This window comes from Wyeomyia smithii, chromosome 1 (genome assembly GCF_029784165.1).
Source record: "Wyeomyia smithii strain HCP4-BCI-WySm-NY-G18 chromosome 1, ASM2978416v1, whole genome shotgun sequence".
NCBI lineage: Eukaryota > Metazoa > Arthropoda > Insecta > Diptera > Culicidae > Wyeomyia > Wyeomyia smithii.
The window spans coordinates 32,210,627-32,236,456 of NC_073694.1; the positions used below are offsets into that span (position 1 = coordinate 32,210,627).

The following is a 25,830-nucleotide window of genomic DNA, read 5'->3' on the forward strand; positions in this document are numbered from 1 at the left end:
TAGCAAAAAAGCGACCATTTATCCACATTATCACAAAAACTGGACGCGAAGGAAAAGAATCAGGATCATATTTAGAGCGTTACAATAAATAAAATATTTCTTATACAAGACTGTGTTGATTTACGGCAATAAGTTCAAGTTACAGCAACAAAAGTCTCATTAGAAATAACTTTTAATTTATTCTATGGTCTTCCTTCATCTGCTTTCCACAGCGCAATCTCTGCACCACCATCGGTGTCCTCCGCCGGTTCAGCGGCTGCATCTGGCTTTGCTAGCGTTGTCTCTACTAGTACTAACGTCTTTCGTCCTGTAAAAGCCAATCCTGCGCAAGCTACATGAGGAGATGATGATGCTGATGCTGTGGTTAAATTGTGTATCGTTGTAATCATGAATGAAACGAAGCCAAAAAAAATGGAATCTTAAAATCAAGTAAGTAACAAGAAGCGTGATAGTGACCTCTACTGATAAAAAGAAGAAGAAAACAAAACACAAGTAAAAAAAACTATAGCTGTTAATTTTGCAAAGCAATTTTCGTTGATCCCTGTTTATAAGTATATACCCCAGAACATCCCAGGAATGGAACGAGACTTGAAGCTCGTTTACTCGTTACCGTTTTCGTTTTGTCAATCCGGTATACATATAGTGTAATCAAAAGTCAGTGTGTGGAGCGTGAGGGGGGAAATGAAATGATGATTCTTGTAAATAGCTAGCCTCCCTCCCTCCCCATCCTGCCTTCGGCAGAAACCTACACCAACAGCAAGAACAACAACAACAACAAAAGAAGCACAGATTAAGGGACGACCAGTGTCACTGCGTGTGAATGTGTGTGGCAAGGCTCCTCCCTCAATCGGGCTTGCGAGTAAGTTGAACCGATCCTATTGAGTGTTTAGAAAAAGAGTGTTTAGTGCGGAGAAAAGCGTGCCCTAGAATGGAGCACAATAAAAATGAAAGTATAGCGCCATTCCACGGAGGAAAGATCAAATGCAGGAGAAAGTTAGATAGTTTTTATAAATATTTTTGTAACGTTTAGTTAACAGCATATTTATACAGAGCATGAGAAAAAAAGCAAAACAAAAAAGCGGGAGAAAAAAGTACAATAGGACACAGAGCCGTCAGCAGCAGTGGTAGCATCTGCTGCCAGCAGCACCAGCGGCGGCAAGCGTCACACGAATGAATAGGGACGTGGCTGAAATTGGGCCCGCCGTTCTGTGCGAGAAAAAAAAGGCACAAAAGTTAAACAATTGCAAATCAAAGCCAAAGGCGTGTACCGGCAGGGTGTCCTTTGGTGACTGCTTCGCCATGGTCGCCATATTATTATGAGCAACTAAAAAGAGGAAAAAAACACACGCAAATTATGGATGATAATTGAATGTTGTTAGAATCCGGCGCAAAAAAAAAACAAGCGAAGAGCACCCTAACGCGAACGACACCGTTTGTGTTTGAGGCTTAGTGGGGGCAACAACAGCGAGCAACCTAAAAGCCATACCAGTTGAAGTAAAAAACACCTACCCACATAGTAAGTGAGAAAAATGTCCAATCCTGAAAACGAAAACAATGCGATGAGATATTTTCCATCATCACTATTGCTGCCGCTGTCGTAATCTATTTCCCTCGTTTTGGGTTTTACTTTCATTTATATTTCATTCTTTTTATTTCCCTATCCGCTGCGCTAACTTCGCGATACAGTGTCCTCGTTTTGTTTTTCTAACTACTGTAAGAATTGCGCCACAGTCAAATACAGCAGCTTGCCTGTAGCACCGTCAACAACAACAGCAACAGTAATAACAGCTTCGGTTTGTAGGTGGAAGCTTTTCTTCGAATGTTGGCCACATTATACGACCTACCCTACCGTAACAGCAGCAGCAGCAGCACCAAGGGAAAACAAATTTCGCGTTGTGTCAACAATATTCGTGTATGTATATTATTTTTAGACTACGGTGGCTACCGGTATTGCTCGGTTTGATCCTATAGCTGTCGTCATAGCTGTCAGTCGGTAGACAGCGCTCAGTAACTGTGAGCGACAGAACCTTGGTAACTTTTTTATCCGCGGAATCCCAAGCTGCTGTCAGCGAATTTATGCGCCCCGACTTTTTGTCTTTTGTTTTCATAACGGTTTCGGAGTAACGTTCGCCACAAATTGATCATCTCTTTTTGCACATTGGTTGGACTGTTTTTTTCTCAACAAGATTGAATTCGTGTCTAACTTATTCAAGAAATACGATTGTGTAGATATTTTCTAACGAATGTTGAATTCCCACAATGATGTCTTCTTGGTTCTCAATGTTTTTGGTAAACATAAATTTTGAACTTTCTCTCCTGCAAAATCAACAGTCAGTAGTGAAGGTCTCCGAAAGTTTTGCGAAACTCCAACAGCTGGTTGTTTCTTTTTGTTTCAACGTTAGTTGGTAATTTGACTGAGGATAGGCTGAAACAAAAAAAATAGAAATGGAAGATTTCCACTTTCCCCATTGATAATAAAACAAGTAAACCGGAAATCGGCCTTCAATGTCGTTACGAACCCTAAGATGGCAACTTCCAGTTTCTGAAAAGCCAAAACCGATGGAATATCGAAATTTTCGTAGGCAGGCTGACAGCTAGAGGTTGTAAATAATGCCTAAATTTAAATTGATAATAGTTGTGCCGTCAAATTGTATACACCGTTTGTATTAAAAACTGTTTTGAAAACGTTTCTATATCAGGGTTATTGCACTTTCCGATATTCTACATACGAAATCCCCCACCGTTCTTTCTATCGATTAGTATTGAACTTTAAACGAACATACAAAGTGGGTTATTGTGCTATTTGTGGCGAGTTTCCGCCTTTTGTCCAGTTTGTCCATTAGCTCTGTATAATAATTCATCATAACTGTTCTTTCGTTGTGCAGACGTCTCATAAAAGGAAAGCCACTATCATGGGGTCTAATAAAAAAGCTAATCCCCGGATGAGGGAAATATTATAACTTATTAACTATAATGCTAATGAAGAGATACTTGACCAGAGCAATTTATAGTTGTGGTTATTTTTGGTTTTGTCCAATCGATGCAATTGTTTTCCCGTGAGTGTTTTCCGCTTGTGCCAGCACCTGAAATAATATGCCATTTGCATCCCAGAAAATGGAGGTAATGACGATAGCATTATGACAGCTTTAGTTAAATTTCGTAGCTTTGTTGCCTCTCCGCAGGTTTTGTATTGAGCTCGAGCGTTCGGTAAATGGATCCACAAATCAACCATCATCACAAAAAGGTCGGAAAAAGTTTACTTGAATTGTTTTTGCAGTTTTTAAATATTTAACTTTCTTTTCTTCGTTTGTTAGTAAGATACTAAAAATAGTTTTTCCAAGTAACATCCCCATAACATTTTTCCAACTAGTTTCTTACTCTAAAAACCCAGTTCGTTGGTTTTGTTTGAACAATTTGGCGTCGATAGAACATAATTGACAAAATAACCTTGAAAAGTTATGTCAATTTGTCCAATTTCAAATTCCAAGATAGCTGATACGGAGTCCAAACCACGCATGCATGTGTTAGTATGGGACGTACTAACGAGCAATAAAATGCTTTCAAGCGATGGGGGTTCTTGAAATCATGTCTAGTTTTTGCGATAAAACCGAGTGGTTTTGGAAACTATCACAAAAGTCAGTCTTTGGTCAAAGATAACGCCAAGATCGTTTACGTAATCGACTTTTTTTGGCTGCTGCGTATGCAAAAACTATCGGTGATTGACCCCAGTGAAATGTAATCACTGCACATTTTGCTGTGCTCAGTGTCAAGGCATTTAATTTACACCATGTCACAAAGCAGCCCAGTAGCGACTGAAAACGGTAACAATCTTCGATGTTAGGTACGAACTGTCAAATAAGCTTTTAAATCATCAGCGTAAACAAGTTTGTAGCCTATTCCTAGGGCACTAGCAACGTCGTTTGAAAAAAAAAATGAAAAGTAGCGGCCCAAGAAAACTGCCCTGCGGTACACCAGATTTATTCGTAAAGGAAGCTGAGTCAACAGAACCAAGCCAAACTGGTAACGTTCTATCACACAAAAATGATTTTAATCACGTGACGAAACGTGGTAAAGCTCCCAATCGAGATATTTCCTTTAGCATAATACGATGGTCGATACGATTATAAGCACTGTTCGAAAGACCCTTTTAGATCAGTATAAATAACATCAACATGAGCTAACACGAACATTCCAAAAACCCGATGATTAACAGACCGGTGCCAACGGCTTTAATTCCTTTTGCGATGGAAGGAATGATCCCAGAGATTTTTCGCCTCAGAAAATCTTCTGGTGTCGGCTAGGACTAAATCTGGACCAGTTGGGTTGATTGTGAGTGGATCACTTCACCCCACAACCATCGACACCTATGTCGGTGTTGGAATTCGAACCCAGGCCACGAGCGTTGTTGGCAGTTATGTAACCAACTACGCTAGGCCCTCCGCCTTATTCCTCTTTTTTATCTTGAGTTGAGGAGATTTACTCTACCCTTAATTTGCTTTCGAAAGTATAAGAATAAGAAAGTTTTTACGAGTGATTTTTTTTGCGTCGATTTGATTATTTACGGAGTTATTTTTCATGCAAATGTTGGGATTTACGTTGTTCCTACAACAATGTTTTCACTGACCTTTCTGTAACTTTTTTTAGGATTGGTACTTGATGCCTGGTATAGAGTTGAGAGGTAAATTCCGAAGAAGATGAGCCCCTCAAAAGTAAAGCAAACACGCTGAGCTTTTAGGTTCAGCGTTGCAAAAGCGCCAATTGTCTGTTGGAACTTTGCCAATTTTCTTCCTATGATAAAGAGCATAACAGTGTCCAGTGTGGAGTCCGGTGATGATGCGGAGATCACTACGAGTGTAACTAAGTAGCCATTTGGTAACCGCATGGTTGGTGTAGATAAACTGTTCAGCTTGCCTGGAACCCTGCGCATGTTGCCAATGAGATGCCATTTCTAGCTTTTCCCATGTACTTAGCTCGCCTTTAATGGCGGATATGGAGGTACCCAGAAACGGTTCAGGTCATGTCCATTTTCTCAGATTCCGCAGTGACTGGGTACCCAAAGTAGTATTACTTTGTTGAGCACTCCCAGACTAGTGTAGACCCACCCCTAAAAACGAAGGTCACTTCTTCTAATAACTATTGAGACTTTTTCATTAAGCAGACAATGTGTGCAGCAGGGAAAGCGAAAAATAAGCGAACTGGAAATACGATACAGATTTGGAAAAATATACCGCATCCCGACGGGACTTGAGCCCGCAATCTTCCTGTCTCCGGCATGGTGTCGTTTTCCCTGCTGCACACATTGTTTGCTTAATGAACTTGAATGTTAACGGGTAAAAGCCGTCGTTAAAATAGAAATTTTATTCGAAAAATATTGAGACTTTCTGTGAGCATTTCATTCAATTTGACTAACCTTACCAAACAGTCTAAAGTCGTGGTGTGCCTTTTGATGTATGTAAGAATCGTCTTCACTCAACTCGGTCCATGTCTGCTTGTCGCTAGCTTGGCAGTTTGCGTAGAGTCCGTATGTTTTCTTTCACCTGATCGATTTAATTTGCTATCGTCCAACATTTTTACGACGAGACCAGCCTATCGTAACCTTCTAATCTTAGTGGTGTGGACGATAGATTGCTCATTCATTCGCATTTTCCACGCTGTCGAATAAACTCAGTCTTCAAATGAAATATATGGTCAAATACAAAAACGGTATCTCGAATTAAAGATATATTATAATTCAGGCCAATACAAATATCATTATCATTTTATGTCACTACCCCCCCCCCCCCCCCTCCCCTTCAAAATATTGAATATTGGAAGGAAAAGAAAAAAAGCTCAAACCGTTTTGTTAATATTATTGACTTTTCGACAACGTATATGCTAAATTTAGAAACAAACGTGTCCAGTGACAGTGAAAGTGTCATCAAAAGGCAACCCAAATGATTAATAATGATAATAATGAGTTTTTTTTTCAACACACTTTGGCATGCAAGTTACAAACGTCGTAACTTGCACACAATTTTTTATGAAAGTTATTCCTTTTTTTTCTTCTCCGTGTTATTTATTTTTTGCCCTCCCCTTAGCTAACTTTGATAACTCTGGACATAAAAACTCTTCAATATTTGTATCAGCCTTATTTACTCAATAATAAAGAGATACTGTACAAAAAGTTCACTAGTTTTAGTCCTTTTTCGATTTGTCCAATTGAAATTATTATTTTATTATTATAATTATGAAGAAATAATATACCATGCGCATCCTGAAAACTGAGGATATAACGTTGGCTTTTTTGCAGGTTTGGATCGTCACAAAATGGTCGAAAGACTATCACTGAAATTGCTGATTTAGATTACACATCAACAGGTCGCAAATCACCTAGTTCATTGTTCTTCCTGCCATGGTCGATTTTTTTTTGGCAAAGCAAGACTTGAAGATCATTGAATTTTGAAATCTATTTTTTATGAAATTCAACATCGAACATTTTTTTTTGTTACAATAATGGCTATGTCTTGCAAGTTATTTGAACTAGTCTCACGTTGGTCATGTGTCATAAGACTGCAAAAGCTATAATTTGATTTTTTTAATTAAAAATACCTTTGTTTGGCTTTACTGGTAGAACGGTAAATCGTAATATGTAATATGTTTTCTGGTGCACATATATATATCTGCATTAATGTTGAAGAATTTTTCGAACTAAATTACTATTTTTAACAACGGCTTTTACCCGTTAACAGGCAAGTTCATTAAGCAGACAGTATGTGAAGTAGAGAAAGCGAAAAATAAGCGAACTAGAAATATAATACAGATTTGGAAAAATAATGTACCGTTCGCTTATTTTTCGCGTTCCCTACTTCACATACTGTCTGCCTAAGGGGTTATATACCTTTTTGGTCGAGAAAAATGAGGAAAGTTTGAATTTATTTTTAAGTGTATAGCACCATTTTCATTGCATCAAAGTGGTATTTTTCTGAAAGTACAGTTTATCAAAAACAAGAAAATACGTTTGATTTTGAGATATACCAATTATTACTGGAGTAATGGCCGTTTCCCCGGAACGCTATTTTTTTTGCAGAGGCTTGCGGTGGTCCTGATAGAGACTCAGCGGATCAACCGAAATAAAAAAAATCATATTATTTCATTAGTTTAGGAGTGTACCGGGTCCTTGAACGATCGCTTTTATGAGAATTTTGTTTTCAGTGCAAACGGGATCGTTTTTCCCAAAAAATGCACGTTTTGAGCGCAAAAAATTGCAATAAAATTTTTTTTGCGGCAAAATGTAACTGTATGTTTCAAAAAGCGACCAAGGACCGGCGAATTTTATAACGAAAATTGAAAAAAAAAGATGAAGAAAATCGGTTCAGTAGTTTTTCCGCAATCAGGATCACGGCGAAGTCATTTTCCGGAAAAAAAACTATTCCGAGATAATCGCGTGTAGAGTTTCAAGTTTAGCTTATGCGGCCGTGGCGAGGCGCGTCGCAAATCGCTCTAACTTTCTTCCTATTGCTCAGATCTTTATGAAAATTTGTGGAAATGTTCTCAAGATGTTGTGTTTGAAGATAATGTAATAAATTTTTTCCGGTTTTTTTTTTAAACTAAAAAGGTATATAACCCCTTAATGAACAATGTTGAAGAAGTTTGCAGAACGATTTCATGCCAAATTAGGAGTAAAAATTACACCTTTGAATAAAAAAACGGATTTGTTGATATTTCTAATTGATCAATTAGGTCAAATGTGAAAACTGATTATTTTTAATGATTATAGTTAATAGTTTCTTAAGGGGGGACCCTACTCTAGAATGTCGAAAAATCATGAATTTTCATATTTTTTTTTGGCTGTCTAGAGTAAAGTGAAGTGTTTGGCTATTTTGGCTATTGATTAAGGTATATTTGAAGATGTATTTTCCATGTCGTGAATGTAAATATAGTGAGTATTACACTGTTGGCTGCTGGGAACGTGGATGCTCTCTAAATCAGTACCTAACTGGTGGTAAGTTTTTCTTAGCTTCTAGTAGACCGATCGGGCTGAATTTTTTATTCAGTATATAGAAACATTTTATCTATCTTGTTACGTAGCCGTTTTTGAAAATTCCAGAAATTGCCAAAATGGCGGCCATTTTAGTAAAAAAATGGTTTTTTTAAATGAAAAATCACTATTTAAAAATCATAAAACATTGAAAAACTCAGATATCAAGAAACGGCTACGTAACAAGTTAGATAATCCATTTTTACATGTTAAAAAAAATTCAGCAAAATCGGTTCAGTAGATGCTGAGAAAAACTTACCACCAGTTGAAAAACATGGTTTCGAGAAAAACACTGCCAATAGCGTAATACTCACTATATTTGCACCCACGGTACACAAAATACATCTTCAAATATACCTGAATCCATAGCCGAAATGCCCGAACACCTCACCTTTCTCTAAACAACCGAAAAAAATATCACGAAAATTCATTATTTTTCAACTTTCCAGAGTATGGTCCCCCCTTAATGTATTTACTGAGATTAGTAGATGATTTTTCACGCGCGTTGTAAGTAGCATACCGCGGTGTTTCCAAGAAAGATACTCATCGTTCGTACGTTTTCGTAATAAGCGAGCTTCGCGCGCATTCCATCAATTACCACGGTTACATAAAAACACAAACTTTCCTTTCCCCCGCAGTCGCGTCGATGCAGATATAAACTTGGTCTGGCCGTTTGGTCGAAGATCGCCCCCATTGCTTTTACAAAATTCACGCCTGTGCATTCGTTATCTATAGGGTGCTCGAGAATAGCAGTAAACAAATATTTAAACATTTGGATGCTTCTGGTAGTGAACAGCATTCGCGCGCTGCTCGTATAGGCCTGCGGGGTCTGACAAAAAAGATACTTATCGTTCGTCTTCGCAATGAGTTAACTTCGCGTGCAACCTTGTCCGGCTCAGTCACATACCACGGTGACATACTCTTCCTTCCCGTTGCAGTCGTGGAGATGCGGAGGTAAACTCGGTCTCCTACCACAACGACTTTTACATCGCTTTCCTTATAACATCCTTCCTCACTCTAAACGTGGCCGGTGCCGTTATCGATCCACTGAATTGTTGTACACTGAAGATGGCAAACTATTCCCAAGTAGCCATATACGGGGTTCCTTGTGCAACTTCACTAGCTCAGATCGATCACGGAGGAGAAACTACGAAATGTGCGGTCGTTCAAGCTCGAGAGTTTTTTAATGTATTTACTGGATACTGCTTAATGTGTTGTTCGGGCTACTCCGCATATCATCTGATATCGCCAGATGATATCGGATATCACTTTGAGTGTTCACGCTATAGTGAGGTGATATGGTTTGACATTTGCTCATTTGATTTGGTAATTAAAAAAAAAAGAAATCAAAAGTACGTTAAAACAAAAACATTACACAACATTATGACAGCTGATTCGGGGCTACGAAGTTAAAAGTGATAGTGTTTTGCGGTGTGATATGAACGGGGTATAAAAAAGTTGAAAAGTTTTATAGCGCTTCACTTCCTATTCCTCGTTCATTAGTAGGATACTGAAAATAATCTTCTCATGTAACATCTCCATGGCTAATTCTTACAGGATTTTTACGCCAAAATAATGTACATATTTGCAGGGAAGAAATTGCTGATCATTTAATGACAGCAACCAGGTAATGATGGAAATTGTTCATTTGAGTTGAATTTTTTTGGGATTCAGTTCAATTCAATGATTTTCCACGACATCTTATACTACCTTCACAATATTGACGTAGAACTACGTCTTTGAGGAAAATATTGGGGTGGGGTAGGGGTGTAAAAAGACAGTTTAATGTCGAATTCGTTTTTACGGCAGGACTATATCGTCCCGGACTTCATTTTGCAGTTGAAAAAAAAAAAAACATCTTTCGAGCAGATGCAATGGTGTGCGTAATACCAGAGGTAGCTGTCACTTTTGTTTTGGTCATTATCGCCATTGTCTTTTGATTGCGCTTGTGCTACTGTAATTTACTGAAAAATGACAAAATAACAAAATCAAATAAATAAAATCCAACCTGATGTTTGACACGCGAAGAACGATAATCGAGGCAAACCGATTTTGACAAAAAAATTTTTATTTTGACACATACGTATGAATGGGTTGGTGTCTTCATAATTGCACTCTGTTTCTTTCGCGGACTGTCCGGGACAGAAAAAGGGTAGTCCGGGATAGTCCGGAAAATGAAAAAAAAAAAAAACAGCTTTAGGACAAAGAGTAGTCCGCGGAGTAGCCACACCACAAAAACGAAAACGACGTAATATCGAAACATGCAACGAAACTTGTCCAATTTCAAATGCTTATAAGTCAGTTAGTTTTCAACGGAATTCCTTCGTTCTTGCAGCAAGCGATTGGAAAATGAACTACGCATTCGCCAAAATGTAGAAAATTGTAACTTGATTATGCCAAATATTGTACTTATTTTACTTTGTTGGCTAGGGCTGAACGAATTAGAGATGTCCAGCTTCTTTAGTCTGGGGAGCCGTTCTCCAGTCTCCTCGTAGACCAGCAGATCGTCCATTTTCTTTAACCGCGCACATATTTTCCTGATTCTTTACTGAAGATAGTTTTGGCGGTTTGCCCGTCAGGCATTCTGGCTACATGTCCAGCTCACTGAAGCCTGCCCCGCTGTATTACCTTCACTATATCAGCATGTTCGTACACCTGGTACAACTCGTGATTCATGCGTCTGCGCCACACTCCATCTTCCAATTTACCGCCAAGTATTGACCGCAGAACTATACACTCAAAAACTCCGAGCACTCGTCGATCAGCTTCCTTCAGCGTCCATGCTTCATGTTCGTAAAGGGCCACTGGGAGTATCAGTGCTTGTTTTGAGCGACTTTGCAAACTACGGGACCTTAGCTGGTTCCCTAGTCCGTAGCTTCAACAGGACTTGTCGCCAACAAAGGATTCCGTCAATGGTCTCAATCTGAAAAACAGGACTTCATATGCGGAGTTGAGCAACGTCATGCCTCGATAGCTGCAACAATCTAATCGATGATCATTCTTATAGATAGGGCATATGAGGCCTTCCAACCAGTCGTTCGTATTTGTTCATCCGCCCAGATCCTTAGTATTATCTGGTGAATCGCATAGTATAGCCGCTCGCTTCCCGCTTTTAGAAGTTCGGCCGGGATACCGAATATATTTTACTAAGGCATTTTTAGAAATTGATGATGTTGATCTTCGGTGAGATGTAGAGAAAAAAAAAAAATCCAGTTACAACTCTATATAATTCTTCTACGCTTTAATTGCCAAATTTAATTTTATAGTTTTTTGTTTAGTCTATACCGATCTGATCAAATAGAGAGTAATTCCAATCAAGTTGCACGAAGTAGTAATTCTGGATTTTTCCCCAGCTTTTAGTACAATTCGATAATCGTTTCTTAAAGGATGTTTCTCTGTGATGCCACAAAACTATTGGACAAACTGCTGCTCAGTTTGTCCAATAGAAGCAGCATAATACTCTCCGCAATTTTGTTCTCTTATGCTAAGATTTGAAGAACTAATATGCCGTGCACATCCACAAAATGGAGGGTTTACGTTAAAAAAGCGCATACTTCTACACGGTATGTATGTTTCGCTTTAAAAAATTTAAAGTGTGATGAAGTAAAACTATTGAGTTCAGTCGAAATGGAAAAAAAAAACACAACAATAAATAATAAAAATAAAATAAAACATAATTGTCTATCTTGAATATTTTTTATAAAAAAATCTGAGATGACCGATTTTTAAAATCACATTTGGTATTGATGATTGAATTTTTTTCAGTGTAGCGTCTCGAATTCAATTTTGTTAAAATTTTTAAAGGAAACTTCAGATAATTCTCCAGAAGTCGTTTTTCTGACAATTTTCTCTATCTATTTCTATTCGGATATGTCGATTCATTTAAAACAACCTCAGCCTTTTTCAAATGGTAGTACAGATAAATTTGAAAAGAAATGCAATGTTGCTTGAGGTTGTAAAGCCTACACACTCACAAAGTCTTATCGAATTTTGGGAAGGGGGGTCTCAACAGATTGAGGGATAAAAAATCTATGATCGATATGTTATTTTTGTGCAAATAAACATATTCCATTTTCTCCTTTCATGAAGCAAATTAATGTTTTTCTTTTCACAAAATGGTTTCCGGTATACATCTGAGATAAATTTTTACTAGCTACTATTTTTTTAAAATATTTTTCCGGTGTTTCGTTGCGTTGGACAAACATCGTTACTGGATAATATTGTTCCGAAGCTGATACTTTCCTATACAGATAATTAATGAATTAAACCCTGCAAACTATTCATTAGACTCAGGCTTTCAGTAGGACCCATTTTCTATATCATTGTATTAAAAAAGATTTTTTTTTAAGTATTTCTTAGAATGAAACATTTCTTCACAAAACAATAAATTCTGATATTACAGTTTTTTTTTGTTCAATTTGAAGTCCCGGTTGAAAAACATTAAATTCACTAGTCTCACGGTGACCATGTGCCAAGAAACTTCAATGGCTACCATTGGATGGAGCTGTTCACCACCGCTACTTCCGTTTCGCTCCACTGGTAGATTTTTTGTTACTGATACATATAGGCATGGCACTATTATCGAAGAAAGTAACTGAACAATTTCCACTTTTGTTACTTTTGTTTTGGCAGCAGAAGATGTAAAACTGCATAACTTCGACCGCACCACGTGCATCCGCTCGGGCTTCGTTTCGTTGTGTCACCAAGGCACGGAGGATGCCATCCGAGGTTGCATCTTGCATTCCTACGCCGGTACCTGAGCGTGCTGCCTTGGGTTTTCTCGGTTTCCAAGGCGTACGCTAGCACATCTAGCGCTGGATCCAGTAGGGCACAGAAGAGAATTACTGCATATTTAATGCCAACAAAAGTCAAAGCTCATGTGTTCCAGTGACTGCGTTATGCATGAGTTATGGGTTTCACATGAATTGTTATTCTTGCAAGATACAGACACGATTTTGCTGTTGCTGCTGCTGCCGGTTTGCACGTTTTCCTTCTCGTTTGGTTGGGCTTGTTTACGCTGGGATGAAAGTGAATAAATATACCGCGACGTGAGCCCTGACACGAGATTCAATCGTTGGGGTTTTGCCTAGTTTCCACTGAATCAGCGTAGCGCGGAAATCGTGCCAAACCAAGCAGAAATGGTGTTCAGTGATGCTCCTGCTGCTGTTGCTGTTGTTGTTGATGAGAGATTACTCACGAGTGGAATCCTGTCGACATCCTAGTACCGGGAAGAAACCGCTATTGACTCATTACACTGACGATGGACAACGGTGGAAGGGACGGTAGTTGTCATCACATATACAATGACGAGATGAAGATAAAAAAGAGGCCTTATAATTTGTACATTTAGTGTGAAATTAACACATACATAAAGAAAACAGATGGTGTGAAATGCCAGCGGAATCTAGTCCGTTAAATGAGAAGACATTCCCATTGGAAGAAGTAAAGCACTAAGATTAGTCAAAACCTTCAGCCAAAATAAAGTTAAACCCCCTTTAACCGTAAAGATGTATGTATATCAGAAATCCACTAAGCCAGGGATTGTGGAAGTTTAGTTGTTTTTTATCAGAAACAGCACAGCTGAATGCAAGGAAAAAAAAAACAGTCAAATTAAGCGCGATGATGTGTATTACTCTAGGCACTAAGCATTTTCTCTTCCCACGATTTTGTCACAATTACAACTTGCGTGAGTTGGAAATAATAAACAAAAAAAAATCACGTAACGATGTAACCAAAGCAATGCTAATTCATTTCAAGCAACAGCCGGCTGAAAACTAGCGCTAAATGAATCGTCCGATAAGGGTTCTTGAATTACGATTCATCGAAAACTAATTAAAAAAAAAATCAAACAAACAAACAAACACACAGTTCATGCACGGGATAATTTTTGTAAGATAAGAAAGTAACCTAAATTTAAACACAGTATGAAGAAAAAAACTAAACGCTATATCAAGTATAGGAGTAACACACAGACACACACAAAAAAAAAAACAAAAACCTGCTACTTTAAAAATTACGAAACTAAATGTAAACTAGGCTCTAAGGAAATTGAAACGCTGAAACAAAAAAAAATTGTATCCTCGGTCGTTTGTTTCGAATTTTTTACGATTGTGTTCTTTTTTTTTACTCCGGTTCGCGTGCCACAATCGAACTGAACAAAACAATGAAACCAACCAAAGAAAATGCAACTGAGCGATAGAGAGAGAGATACTGGCGGTTGCAATACGCCAACCGTAAATAACGTTGACATTGAAAAATGAATACTCGCGAGCAGCCAACCCGCAGGCGGCGGCGGTGCCAACGATGAATGGCGGTTGCAGAAGAGATGGCAACAGTAACAAAAAAAAAAAACAACAAAAAAAAACGCTAACAATTAAATTAACTGTAAAAGTAATTAAACATATCAGAAAGCAAAAATAATACTGTGCATAATTGATAGGTTCGATGAAATCCAATTAGGTTCGTTCGATCGTCCGGACGGGCGAGAGTGACTGTGCGCCAGCAGCCTTCGCCCATCCAAAAACGGTGCCACGGGGTTAGCTGTGTGTGGCGGGGTAAGAGGTGGACACATTGCACATTGTTTGTTTTGGCTGATGGTTTACTGTACCGAATGTGTATCTCTGCTTTTGTGTGCATTAGCGGAGAAATGTATGACATTTACTTTTCCGCTTGGCAGCGTGCGGCGAAGGTTGCCTTGGTGGATGTGAGTGTGGGTATGTGTGGGAGTAAACCTCGCTGATGTCATTTAAGTACCAGATTTATTATCATTTATTTTCCGATTGTCATTGTCAGAGTCGGTGTGAGATGTGTTTCGGGCAATACTTTGACTGTCAGGAGCGAAATTAATAAAGAATTGTTACCTTTGTTGGCAGCGTGATTTTTGGGGTTGCAATGACGGTGGAATTTTATTAACTGTCAATATCAATCGTAACGCGGACGGTTTTCCGTTCAGCTGTTGCTGAATTGTGCTGCATTGGATTCCATGAGAAAATGCGGGAATGAATTTTTGCTAAATTATGTACCATTGGATTTCATGAGAAAAAGAATTCTAAAGTACCACAAGGAAGTAAGTTGGGAGTGTTTTCGCTTCTCTTAAAAATTTGATTGTTATTATTTCTCGTTGTTTTTGGTCTCAGACCAGTTTCATTTTGATGTTTTTCTAGCTTTTAGAAGAGTTTTCCGGTAAATTCAAGCCTATAAGATATTTTTTTTTTTTTCTTAGCATTTTTCGAGTTTTTGATCGTCAAAATTGGTTTTCAATAATTCAGCGATTGATTTTTATCCTTGTCTTGGGTGGTTCCTTCTGGCCTTAATTTTTTTTTGGTTCTGAGCTAACTTGGAGTTGTTTTGTTGACCAATATATTTTCGGTGATTTCAACATGTAAAAACTTTATCTTCTCTAGTTTTTAGTGAGATTTTTGTGATTCTGAGTGCAGCTGAATATGAGAACACTATGATCTTACAATTTCGGCTATTTTTTCCTTATTTACATTTTTAACTGACTAATTTTGAAATGTGAAGCGTACCCTGGTTATTCTAGTAACTTTTTTTTCTGATCCTGACAAGCAGTTTGAGTTGCTTATTTTTCTAGCTCATTTACGCTGGCTTGACGGAGTAGCGTTTACAATATATTTTATTTTTACGGAATAAAATCAAACTTGTTAGAAAGAGTCATCGTTACACCCGATTTACTGGAGTTAGTAGTGGTTTTAAAATTTTCTGATTGGGGGTTGTTGGGTTGGGAGGTTGAGTTTTTTTGTATGATTAAGTAATTATTAACCCTCTAGTGCCCAATGCCGCCTTTTGGTGGGCTTCAGTCAAAACGTTTATTTTAGAGTTTAGTATCAACATTTTTCAGGAAACAGTATAGCTCTGACATATACTGGAGATCATCACATCCTAGAATGTCTCTAACGGGTACATTATAAATTTTACTGCGAATAAAGTTTTTTTGGTATAGATTGAATAATTGGAGCTCAATTTCGAATTCTATTCTTTAGGTTTTAGCAACCTCAAAAAATCCTATTTCGACGAATCTCAGCTTGATTGTGATTTTTATTACGTTTTTATAAGCTTTTTCGTTTATTCTCCATTTTATTTCTTAATATTTTTCTACAACTTTTTCAGACTAATGCTACAATACAATACTAGAAACCTATCGCTATTATTCTGTTCAATAAACTTTAGATACTTGCATTGACGGTTTGCCATTTCATTTCTAACTATTTTTTGCTATTTTCATCTTTTTCAATTTGTTATATCTTTAAGAAAGGGTTCTGAAGGTCCAGAAGTCTTCGTTTAGTAGTGTGGCATGCTATGGAAAGTGTTACGAAAATGTTCCTTCTTAAAAAGCATATAATGTTACTTTCTGTTTGCGATGTTTATTATAAATCCATGTTGTAAGTGGCTCCACCTTTTTTTCAAATTACGTCATTTTTCCAGTTCCGCAAAACCATAATTTTATAATATATATTATATATTGATGTTGTCGATACACCGATGTTGCCATAGCTTATTCGCAGGACAGTTAGGTGGTATGGATCTGGGATCACGTAGTTAAGATAGCAGGAGTCCAGTGTTGCAAAATTTCGAAACTGAAAAATGAAAATGATACAAAACTGATTTCAAACTAATATTGAGTGTCACCCGAGTCAATTATCAGTGGAAATCATGTCAGTGACATAAATGATATGTCCTATTTATTACCGTAATTATTTGATCTGATCCAATCCATTGCATGAAGTTAATGAAGTAGGTAGGTATCTTTATCCTCCATCGCATAAACATCGCTAAAGTAACACAGCGAGTGTGAAATCACCGTAATACTGCCAGTCAGCATTATCACGGTCAAGTTATGAAACTGAAAGTAACTATCACTGTCAGCTCGTTCGTGTTGAATGTGATATTCGCAGTTTTCAGTTTCTACTGAGAATCTATCACTGACAGTGAAAATTTGCAACACTGCTCACGATAAATTGAAGATGATAATGTGAGTTCTAAAACCGTTGAATTGTTTGATCTCCGGCTTCCGCCAGTCATATACTTGTATTTGTTACTTTAAAGATGGCCTCGATATCAGAGTAGCCCAAGTGGAGGAAACATAGACCATGCTGAGCTTGACCATGCAGTACGGTAGCAGAATCCCATGTGCAGCTTTACTTACCTTGCCAGTCAGCTCCAGGCCGAAGTGTCCCTTGCTGTTCGAAGAAGTCGTCTCCATTCAACTCGGTCCATGATCCATCTTCAATCTGCACTCCACCACAGATGTTACTCAACACCTTCCGGTCGAAAACCCCAAAACAGCAACGGGCCTAAATTGCTCCCCTGTGAAACACTAACAGTTAAATTACATAGGGCACTTTTAGCTCCATTGATCTCCACGTACTGCGTTCGGCCAGAAAGATAGCTACCAATCAATCGATTGGCAACACCTCTAATTCCAGAGTACTCAAGCATCTGAAGTAAGATGCTGTTAGGGTGTGCATGGATAAAAAGCCCCCCGGGATATAACGCTCCAGTCCATTTATTCGGAAACATGCAAAAAAAAAGCTATGAGACTATTGGAAATTCCTCGCAATTCATGGGACCAAACTTCTGGGCAAGTTTGATAGTTTGATAGTAGCAGCAAAATATAAACAAAAATAAATTTTGATTTGAGCTGCTTCTTCACTAGTTTATAAAGTTTATTCACTGGTATTTGCATGAATCTAAAGCAGCTGTATCAAGTAAAGGATCGGTATGAATTGTATAACTTGCTTGAATATTTAATGATTTCTGCTACACTGCACCTCCGAGCGATATGTTCCATTGCTTTAGCGTTTACTTTTGATTGAAATCGAATTAGTTTTGTATATTCCGTAGTTTTTGTAGAGCATTGTCGAGTTGTGGTTGGGCATTCAACTATTGTGCGAATTTCGATCAAAGTTGCAATTTGAAAAAAAAAAAACTTGATCTGAAAATGACTGATTGATGCAATTACAAATCTCATTTAGACCGCGTACGTTGTCCGCACTGACAACATACCATCCTTTGTCTTCTGTGGTTCTAGTTTTAATGAGATTTAAGCCAAAATATCATTTCAATTCGCGATGTTTGGTTTAAACCCAAGTTGTAAATGGCTTCGCCTTTTTTCATGTTATGTCATTTTTTCAATTAAACACGACGCAAAGAGCTTTTATTTCGTATGAATTAGTAATGTACTAAAAATGAATCTAATTTTGTGTTGGCATACTTTGCTTAGATGTTTGTATGGGCAACAGATGCCATTTTGTGCTGTTGGTTTAATATTTTGGAACACGACTCATTTTTGGGATGCTATTTTGGGAAGGTATTGACGATTACAAACATTTTTAGAGCCAAAACGGTTTGTTTAATCGGTATGACGTCTTTGGAAAAGTTGTATAGAACAATTTTGTCTTTCCAAAAAAATGAACTCTAGAAAATAATTTTATTTTAAAAAAAATAGAAGAAAATTTAAAAATTGATTGTCTTATCCGAGACATGCGCTCATGTTTTTGAAAATTTGCTTTTTTTTTAAACTATAAAAGATTCATTAAGCAGACAGTATGTGAGTAGAGAAAGAACGAAAAATAAGCGAACTGGAAATATGATACAGATTTGGAAAAATATACCGCATCCCGACGGGACTTGAACCCGCAATCTCCCTGTCTCCGGCATGGTGTTTTAAACTAATTAAACTACGGGGGACGGTGGTACTGTTCCACAAAATAAATAAAAGATTACCTAAACAATGAAACCGGTCCGGTTGTAGAGAAATCAATAAATAGCATTTTTAAAAAGCATGGCTGTTCTTCATCTCAACATGTGTAAAGAGTAGAGTGAATATTCACCGCTCTCTTTTTGTTCTGAGAGCTGCATATAGCAACTTTTTGCATCATATTTTTCCATTCTGCTTGGTGCTATGTTTTTGCCGCTCACAGAAAAATAAATGAAAAGCAAACAACGCAATCTATTTTTTTTACCTAGATGCTCCCCTCATTTGCGATATGCTTAAGAGACACACAGTTAAAGCACTGCAGTGAGCTCTGTTGTGTAGCAAGTGCGTCGCTTTGTAGAAGCAGTATTTTAGCAGTGAATGATATTCTCCTACACGTCAGTGATTCTCTGAGGAGTAATGACAAGCCTGTGAAAGGATACAGCTTTCTAACCATTCCTGTGAAAATTGCTGCCCATAACAAGCTCGGAAGTACGTCAAAAGGTGGTTAGAAAGCTATAATATTTCATTTTTTACCAGTTTGAGCTTTATGGCAAATTGTTGTTTTTTCGATGATGATAATATCATCCACTAATTGTTCCCTAAGTTGCAAAAATCTCATTATAGATGATGTTATTTGGCGAGATGATATTATTTTGAGGGCACTATTTCTTCGATTTATTTGGTCTTTTATTTTTTTCAAGGTGGTTCTGAATTTTGAATTTGCATTTGAAAGAGGAGTTTTGGTTAGACTTGTGTGTTCTGTTTTCGGTTTCTCGGTGTTTTTCAACTCAGTTCTAAATACACCTTCTTGGCTTTTACTGACAACTATTTAAGAAATAATTTAAATAAACGTTTTAGGCTTAATTTTGAACCATTTTTGTAAAACTCGTGATTATTTTACGTTATCTTATTCCGATGATTTTTTTGTTTATTCTAATTTTTCATCTGTAACTTTTTCTGCTCTTTAACTTTTTCATACGTTCATTAACTCCCAAGCAACATTACCTGTTTTAGAGCGTATTGCAAATAAGTTTTAAAAAAGTCTCCAAGAATATCACAAAACCCAAATCGCTACTTGGATTATAATACAATTCAATTTGGTTTATCGATTAGAGGCGGTTTTTCTGGTAAAACTCATTTAAAATCTGGCATTTTTTGTTTTTTATTTGGTGTCTAATTTGTGAAAGTCTTCGTTTTTATCTCTCATGATCCATGTTTTTCGGACCATTTGATCTTAATGAGAAATCACTGTTTATTTTCTTGGTTTTTCAAAGAAGTGGCTTCAGAAAGTTTTATCAAAAATTCTGAACTAATTTGTGATCATATTTCGAATTCTGTAGTTTTGCCATTTCGGCACGTTTATGCTGTGGACAGTGGTACGAAAGCTCAAAATCGTGAACTTTTCCATTCACTCTTCAAATACTGGTTTCATTGTAATACAGTAATCACCCGATTATATCTGTACCCGATTTTATCTGCCCCCGATTTTATCACATTTTTCACCCGATTTTATCATTGAACATTTCATTAAAAAATGTCAGAGTGAACTGATTTTCTAATACGCTTCAAAATTCAAGATATTTTTCATAATTCTGTGTATCATTCTGGATGTAGTTTACATTGAAAATTCAACCGATGCACAATGTTACATTTTGCTGTTACCGTGCGAGTAATTGAATAGTGAAATAAATGTTTATTATAACCGTATAATATGTTCGGAGAAGTTTCAAAATATTTGAAAACGCATCTTTTGATGTAGAAAGCTGGGTGATCAATCTTCCTAAAAGTGAGATAGAATATTTACTTTTTCATTAGATAAAGATATACGCTTGGTGTCTTAGGCAAAGTATTAGGTGATCTCAAAACAAGAACCTTTACAGAAGACATCATGTTTCTATCTCTTACATATTGCAAGCAACATAAAGTTTTCTATGAGAAGGACTTAAAAATCGTTATTTACATTTTAAGATTTTTCTGGTTGCAATATGTGAGAGATATCAGCATGCTGTCTTCGGCAAAGTTTAGTGTTGTTAGAACATCTAATATTTTGCTTATGGTACTGCGCTACAAAAAAGCAAGTAATTCATTTTACCAATTCAAACAAAAACACGAACGAATAAAAAACTTTATTGTAATTTATTTGCAACTTTACATCGATTTTTTTAGTTTTTCTATTTTTTTAGGTTTTTTATTTTTTTAGGTTTTTAATTTTTTTAGGTTTGTTCAGAAAAGTTTCAGGCAACTGAATTATCTATCTAAAAAAATGTTTTAAAAAACAGTGATGATCGATTTTTTATAGTCACTTTTTGTTTTCGAAATTTTTTATCAGTACAGGATCTCAAATTGAATTTTTCAAATATTTTTTTTTAAAAGCTCAGACAGTTTTCTCAAATTCATCCCTAGACAACTTTTCTCTATCTTTTGTCATTATTCAGATATATCGATTTATGAGAAAAAACAACTGCAGCTTTTTTCATATGTTTGTACAGATAAATTTTTCAAGAAAGATTAAAATCGCTGATTTTACGTATTTAGTTAATGATTTAACATCTTCAATAAAAATTTTTTTTTTTTAAATTTCCCGATTTTATCACTTTCCCTATTTTATCACGCCAAAATTCATCAGGGTGAGATATAATCAGGTGATCACTGTATTATGTTCAGAAGATATTTAGTATATGGAAAACCTAGTATTTAGAAAAGTTTGTTTGTTTTTTTGAGGATGTACAATGAATTATACTAGATTTATATTTTTTGGCAATAACTCGGTCTTAATAGAAGCAATCTTTTTTGGGTCTTCCACAAAGTTATGTGCTTCAATAATATGCAATTATATACTGCACATTGTTGCCTTCTAAGTGCTACATTTTTTCAGATGTTTGAAAAAGTTGAACTTTGTAAAAGGATTCATTTCTCTAAAGTGTGAGACTGAAAAGTGAAATTTTGTGGCACCACCATCGGCGGAGATTTGAGGCTTTTCAAGTACTAAACATCACCTGCACATAAATAGTATGTCAATAGAACAGTATTTGCAGAGTAAATGAAGACAGTTCACGATTTCGAGCTCTTGTGCCACTGTGATGTGATGCAATCACTAGAATTAGTCGACAAAATGAAAAAAGGGCATTCCAAAAGCTCAAACCGGCAAAAAATGAAAGATTATGGCTATTCAACCATTCCTATGAATTTTGGTGCCCCTAGCCATTACCAAAACGCGTCAACTTACGTGAGAGTGTCGTATAGAAATTGATCGCCGGGTTCGTCGCTTTAATCTTATGTTTTCGAGGAAACTCATTTAAGGCTTTAAAAAAACGATAATAATAAGGGACACCAAAATTCACAGGAATAGTTTGAATACCTATAATTTTTTTTTTTGTTTTCCGGTTCTTTTTGAGTGAACCTGTGTTGACCACTATTATCAATTTAAATAATCGGATTTAAGCTTAACTTTTAATAATTTTTTACGGCTTTCACTGTCTTAAAAACCGTATTTCGGTGATTCTGAACAACATTAGAAATATTTTTTTCCATTTAACTGAACTGTTGTCCGTGTTAAGGTTAATTTCTGAATAATTTTTCCATTACAACTTCTGGTCGTGAGTAGCTTGTACCAGGGATAAGCATACTTATATTTTTGGTCTTAGTTTCCTAATTCTGAAAAACGCTTCACAACAATTCTCAGTTTATGTTTTTTCCTCTTAGATTTGTCTTTTAAAAAGGATTTTTGATATAAATGAATAGTAAAGCGCTTTATTCGAGAAAGTATCTATCTTTTATCTCTCGTTGTTCATAATTTTCAACCGATTCGATTTTAATTGTAACTTCCTGAAGCACTCTCTCTAGCGATTCTGAGCTTACTCGAACATTGTTCTCTTCTGAGGTGTTTATTTCTTGTCTTGTTTTTCTGTAATTTTTCTACTAAATCTGAAAAGGTTCTATCTCTTCTGAATTTCGAATAGTTTCCGGAGATTCTTTTCTTCGACAGTGGTTTTTTTTCTGGTCTTCAGAGCATTTTTTGACGGTTCTGAAAGCAGTCTGAGGTAATATTTAAGTCCAGTTTGACGTTTACTTCTTATTTTTAGTATACTGTGTATCATATTTTTATCATATTCTGTGCAGATATTTTTCGTTTTTTGGTAAATTTGAGTTTGATTTTACATCATCCTTCACAGCTTGTACTGGAATTCGGATATAAAGTTTGAGGTCAATTGCAAGTAGCTTGACTTTGAAGTCATATTTGTTTCTGATATGTAGAATTTTTTTTATTCGAAGCATAATTTCTAAACATTTTCTTAATAACCTCCTTTGGTCCCTAGAATCGTGTCTCGGAGATAAATATGTTTGAGGTTTTTCAAATTTTTAATACGTTTGTCAATGGTTCTTAGCTTTATGTCGATTCTTTTTACGAATTATTACGAACGAATTAAACTTTTATTTAAAATCGTTCTCTTCTCTGGCTTTCTGTTTCGCAATAGTATTTTTAATGTGGAGTCATTTTTGTTTCGCAGTTAATTTGGTTCTCATAAGCATTTTAATCGCATAACATAAAAACAGGGAGCGGAATTGAAAATTTTCCATATTTGACCAATAATGAAAACTGTCGAAGAAATTTGTATTACAATTTGAATAAATCGCAGCTGACTCTTTAGTAAAGTTGGGGCAAAAACAATCACAAAATAATCGATGATGTTCAGTTTTACTGTAGTTGTTCTCGAGTTTTTTTGAAGTCAAATTGATGGAAATTAAATAATATCAAATTCTTTTAGCAACAGTATAACCGTAATTTTTCTATTCGGTGAGTTAAAAAATCTAGGTCACCCTATTGTTTGCATTTATCTTAGTTTTCTTAGGAAATTTGACAAAAAATTAAAAATTTTGAAGGAGGTATATTTTTATTACTTTTAAGGATAACTTTTTTTTAAATTTTTGTCAGTAAATATATCGAATATCATCCTTGATTGCGGTAACTTTTTTCAGTGGAGACGATGGGAGTCTAATATTGATATGAAAATACGAATATTTTTAACGTGCAATTGCTCAACAAGATATTCCTAAGAAGCCAACTCATTCATGTTAGACACTCTTGCTACCTGTCTAGTCGGTTTGCGCAACAATTTCAAAACAAGGCCCGGTTGTTTTTTCTTCATTTTGAGACTGTTTAGAATAAGTTTTACCAAGAATGAAGAAGAGCTGTAGAAGTTTCAGACAATAAGTCAAAATAAAGATGTTTTCGCCATTATAATCAATTGAACAGTTGTTTAGCATAGCAATTCGGTAGGCTGCATTTCCGAAATAAAATATAATGCACTCATAACGTGTTCTTTATTCAATTGAATTTGTTGAATTCTATTGAACAACACCGTTTGTGTGTTCAGTTTCCACTATGAATTACAAATGTGGTTTCACGCCGAATTTCATTTGAGCTCGAAACTCAATTTATTTACGAGACCATGGTTTATTGTGGTTAATATATTGGATATGAACTAATTATCAAAAACGTCAACACCCTTATAATCCACCCCCCCCCCCTCCTTCCCTGCTCCAGCTAACAAAGATAAACTAATTCAAATCTACGCAGTTACTCAAACCACAACCCGATGTTTATTTCAGTTTCCGATACCGAGAAAAAAAAAAGAATTCGACAATCCGCATCAGCGTTTAATAATTTCACGTTAGCCGCCGTTTGATCGTTGATTGATTAATTTCCAACCCATCATGGGCAGTAGTTGTTTGGTGCGATTTCGTAAGCCCTCATATTAACTGCACGAGCTCATCACGTACTTTTTGCAAACATACTGGCTAATTAATATGCGAGTGCATGCATGCGGATGTGTGTGCGTGTGTGTCTGTGTGCGAGTGTGGGCGTCCGTGCGAACTTTCTTTATTGGCAACGTGTCAACTTTCGGCTGCTGATTGTATTTGGGCTTTCATGTCGAATTCGTTTTCACTCGATTTCGGAGTGCCACGCACGAACGCAACCGCGAAAGTGGGAACAACGTGGCGAAGGAAGAAGGGTGGGGATGGAAAAGGCGAAACACCAAAAATCAGCGCTCGCCAACACTCTCTCGCCCGTAGCCGGCCGGGCCGAACGCACTGTAATGAAATTTATACGAGTATTCAATTTTTAATTTAATCGCCGTTAATTGAATTTTGAATTCGCGCCGAATTGGGCAAAAAGCAGACATGGGGGGATCGAATGCCAAATAAAACATTCTCACATACACAGTCACACTCAGTCAACAATACTGATATAATGAAAGCCGGCGTGTGGGCAGCAAACGAGCTCCCAGCGAGGCGCGGACGGGCGACACGTTGTGAAACAGGTAAAACTATTAAAATAATCACAATAAATGAGTAAAATGCATTAAGAACGTGAACATGCACGCGCAGTCAGGAGTTGTAATGCCAGATCATGGATTGTAGGCAAGCGAGAGAGAAAACAAAAATCACCCCGAAATGAAAAAAAAAAATGTAAAACCACGTGCACTAAAGCGCGCTCGCGAGCACAGTCGAAGAAAAAAACGCATTAAAAAGGCATTGAAATGAATAATGAATTATGATAATTAAAAATAATTGTAATAAAAACTGATATATTTTACATTAACAATAGCGTTTGGATTTTTGGTGCTCTCAGTCGAAAATTTTGGCTTACCGAAATGTCCCTGATGCTTGTCGCGGTGTTAATAATTAATTGAACAGAGGGCTGATATTTTTCGTCGGTGTAATGGAGCGTTTTTTTTTTGCTGCAAGCAGGTAAGTGTTTGAAGTCTCGGTGTTGTCAGTAGACACACGCGCTTGGGAAATTTATGGTTCGTCCAACAGTTCAAAGGTGAATTAAGGTGTGATGTGTCTGATATGTGTACTCCTCGTATAGACTCAGTAATATGTGGTTCTACAATCAATGCACCACTTGTAGTTCTACTGAAATGTAGCTCTCTGAAATTAAATACCTGGCGACTCCATCGTGAATTATTAAATGGAGGCGCATGGTTGTCTGTAGATCATACGTGTTTACATATAACACTAGCCAACCTAGGTTTTCGCCCTAGATCTTAACAGTTCCTAGATCTCAACAGTTCCTTCGAATTTTGGTATC

General features: G+C 36.7%; 1 protein-coding gene across 1 annotated transcript in view; it reads left to right on the plus strand.

The window, feature by feature from the left end:
- The window catches only part of LOC129719073 (uncharacterized), a 57,637-nt gene extending 32,296 nt beyond the window's left edge, over positions 1 to 25,341 (plus strand). The window contains exon 6 of the mRNA XM_055670458.1: positions 213 to 25,341. Coding sequence (XP_055526433.1) covers positions 213 to 313 — 101 coding nt within the window. The 3' untranslated portion in view covers positions 314 to 25,341. The remainder of the gene's footprint in view (positions 1 to 212) is intronic.
- The last annotated feature ends 489 nt before the right edge of the window (positions 25,342 to 25,830 follow it).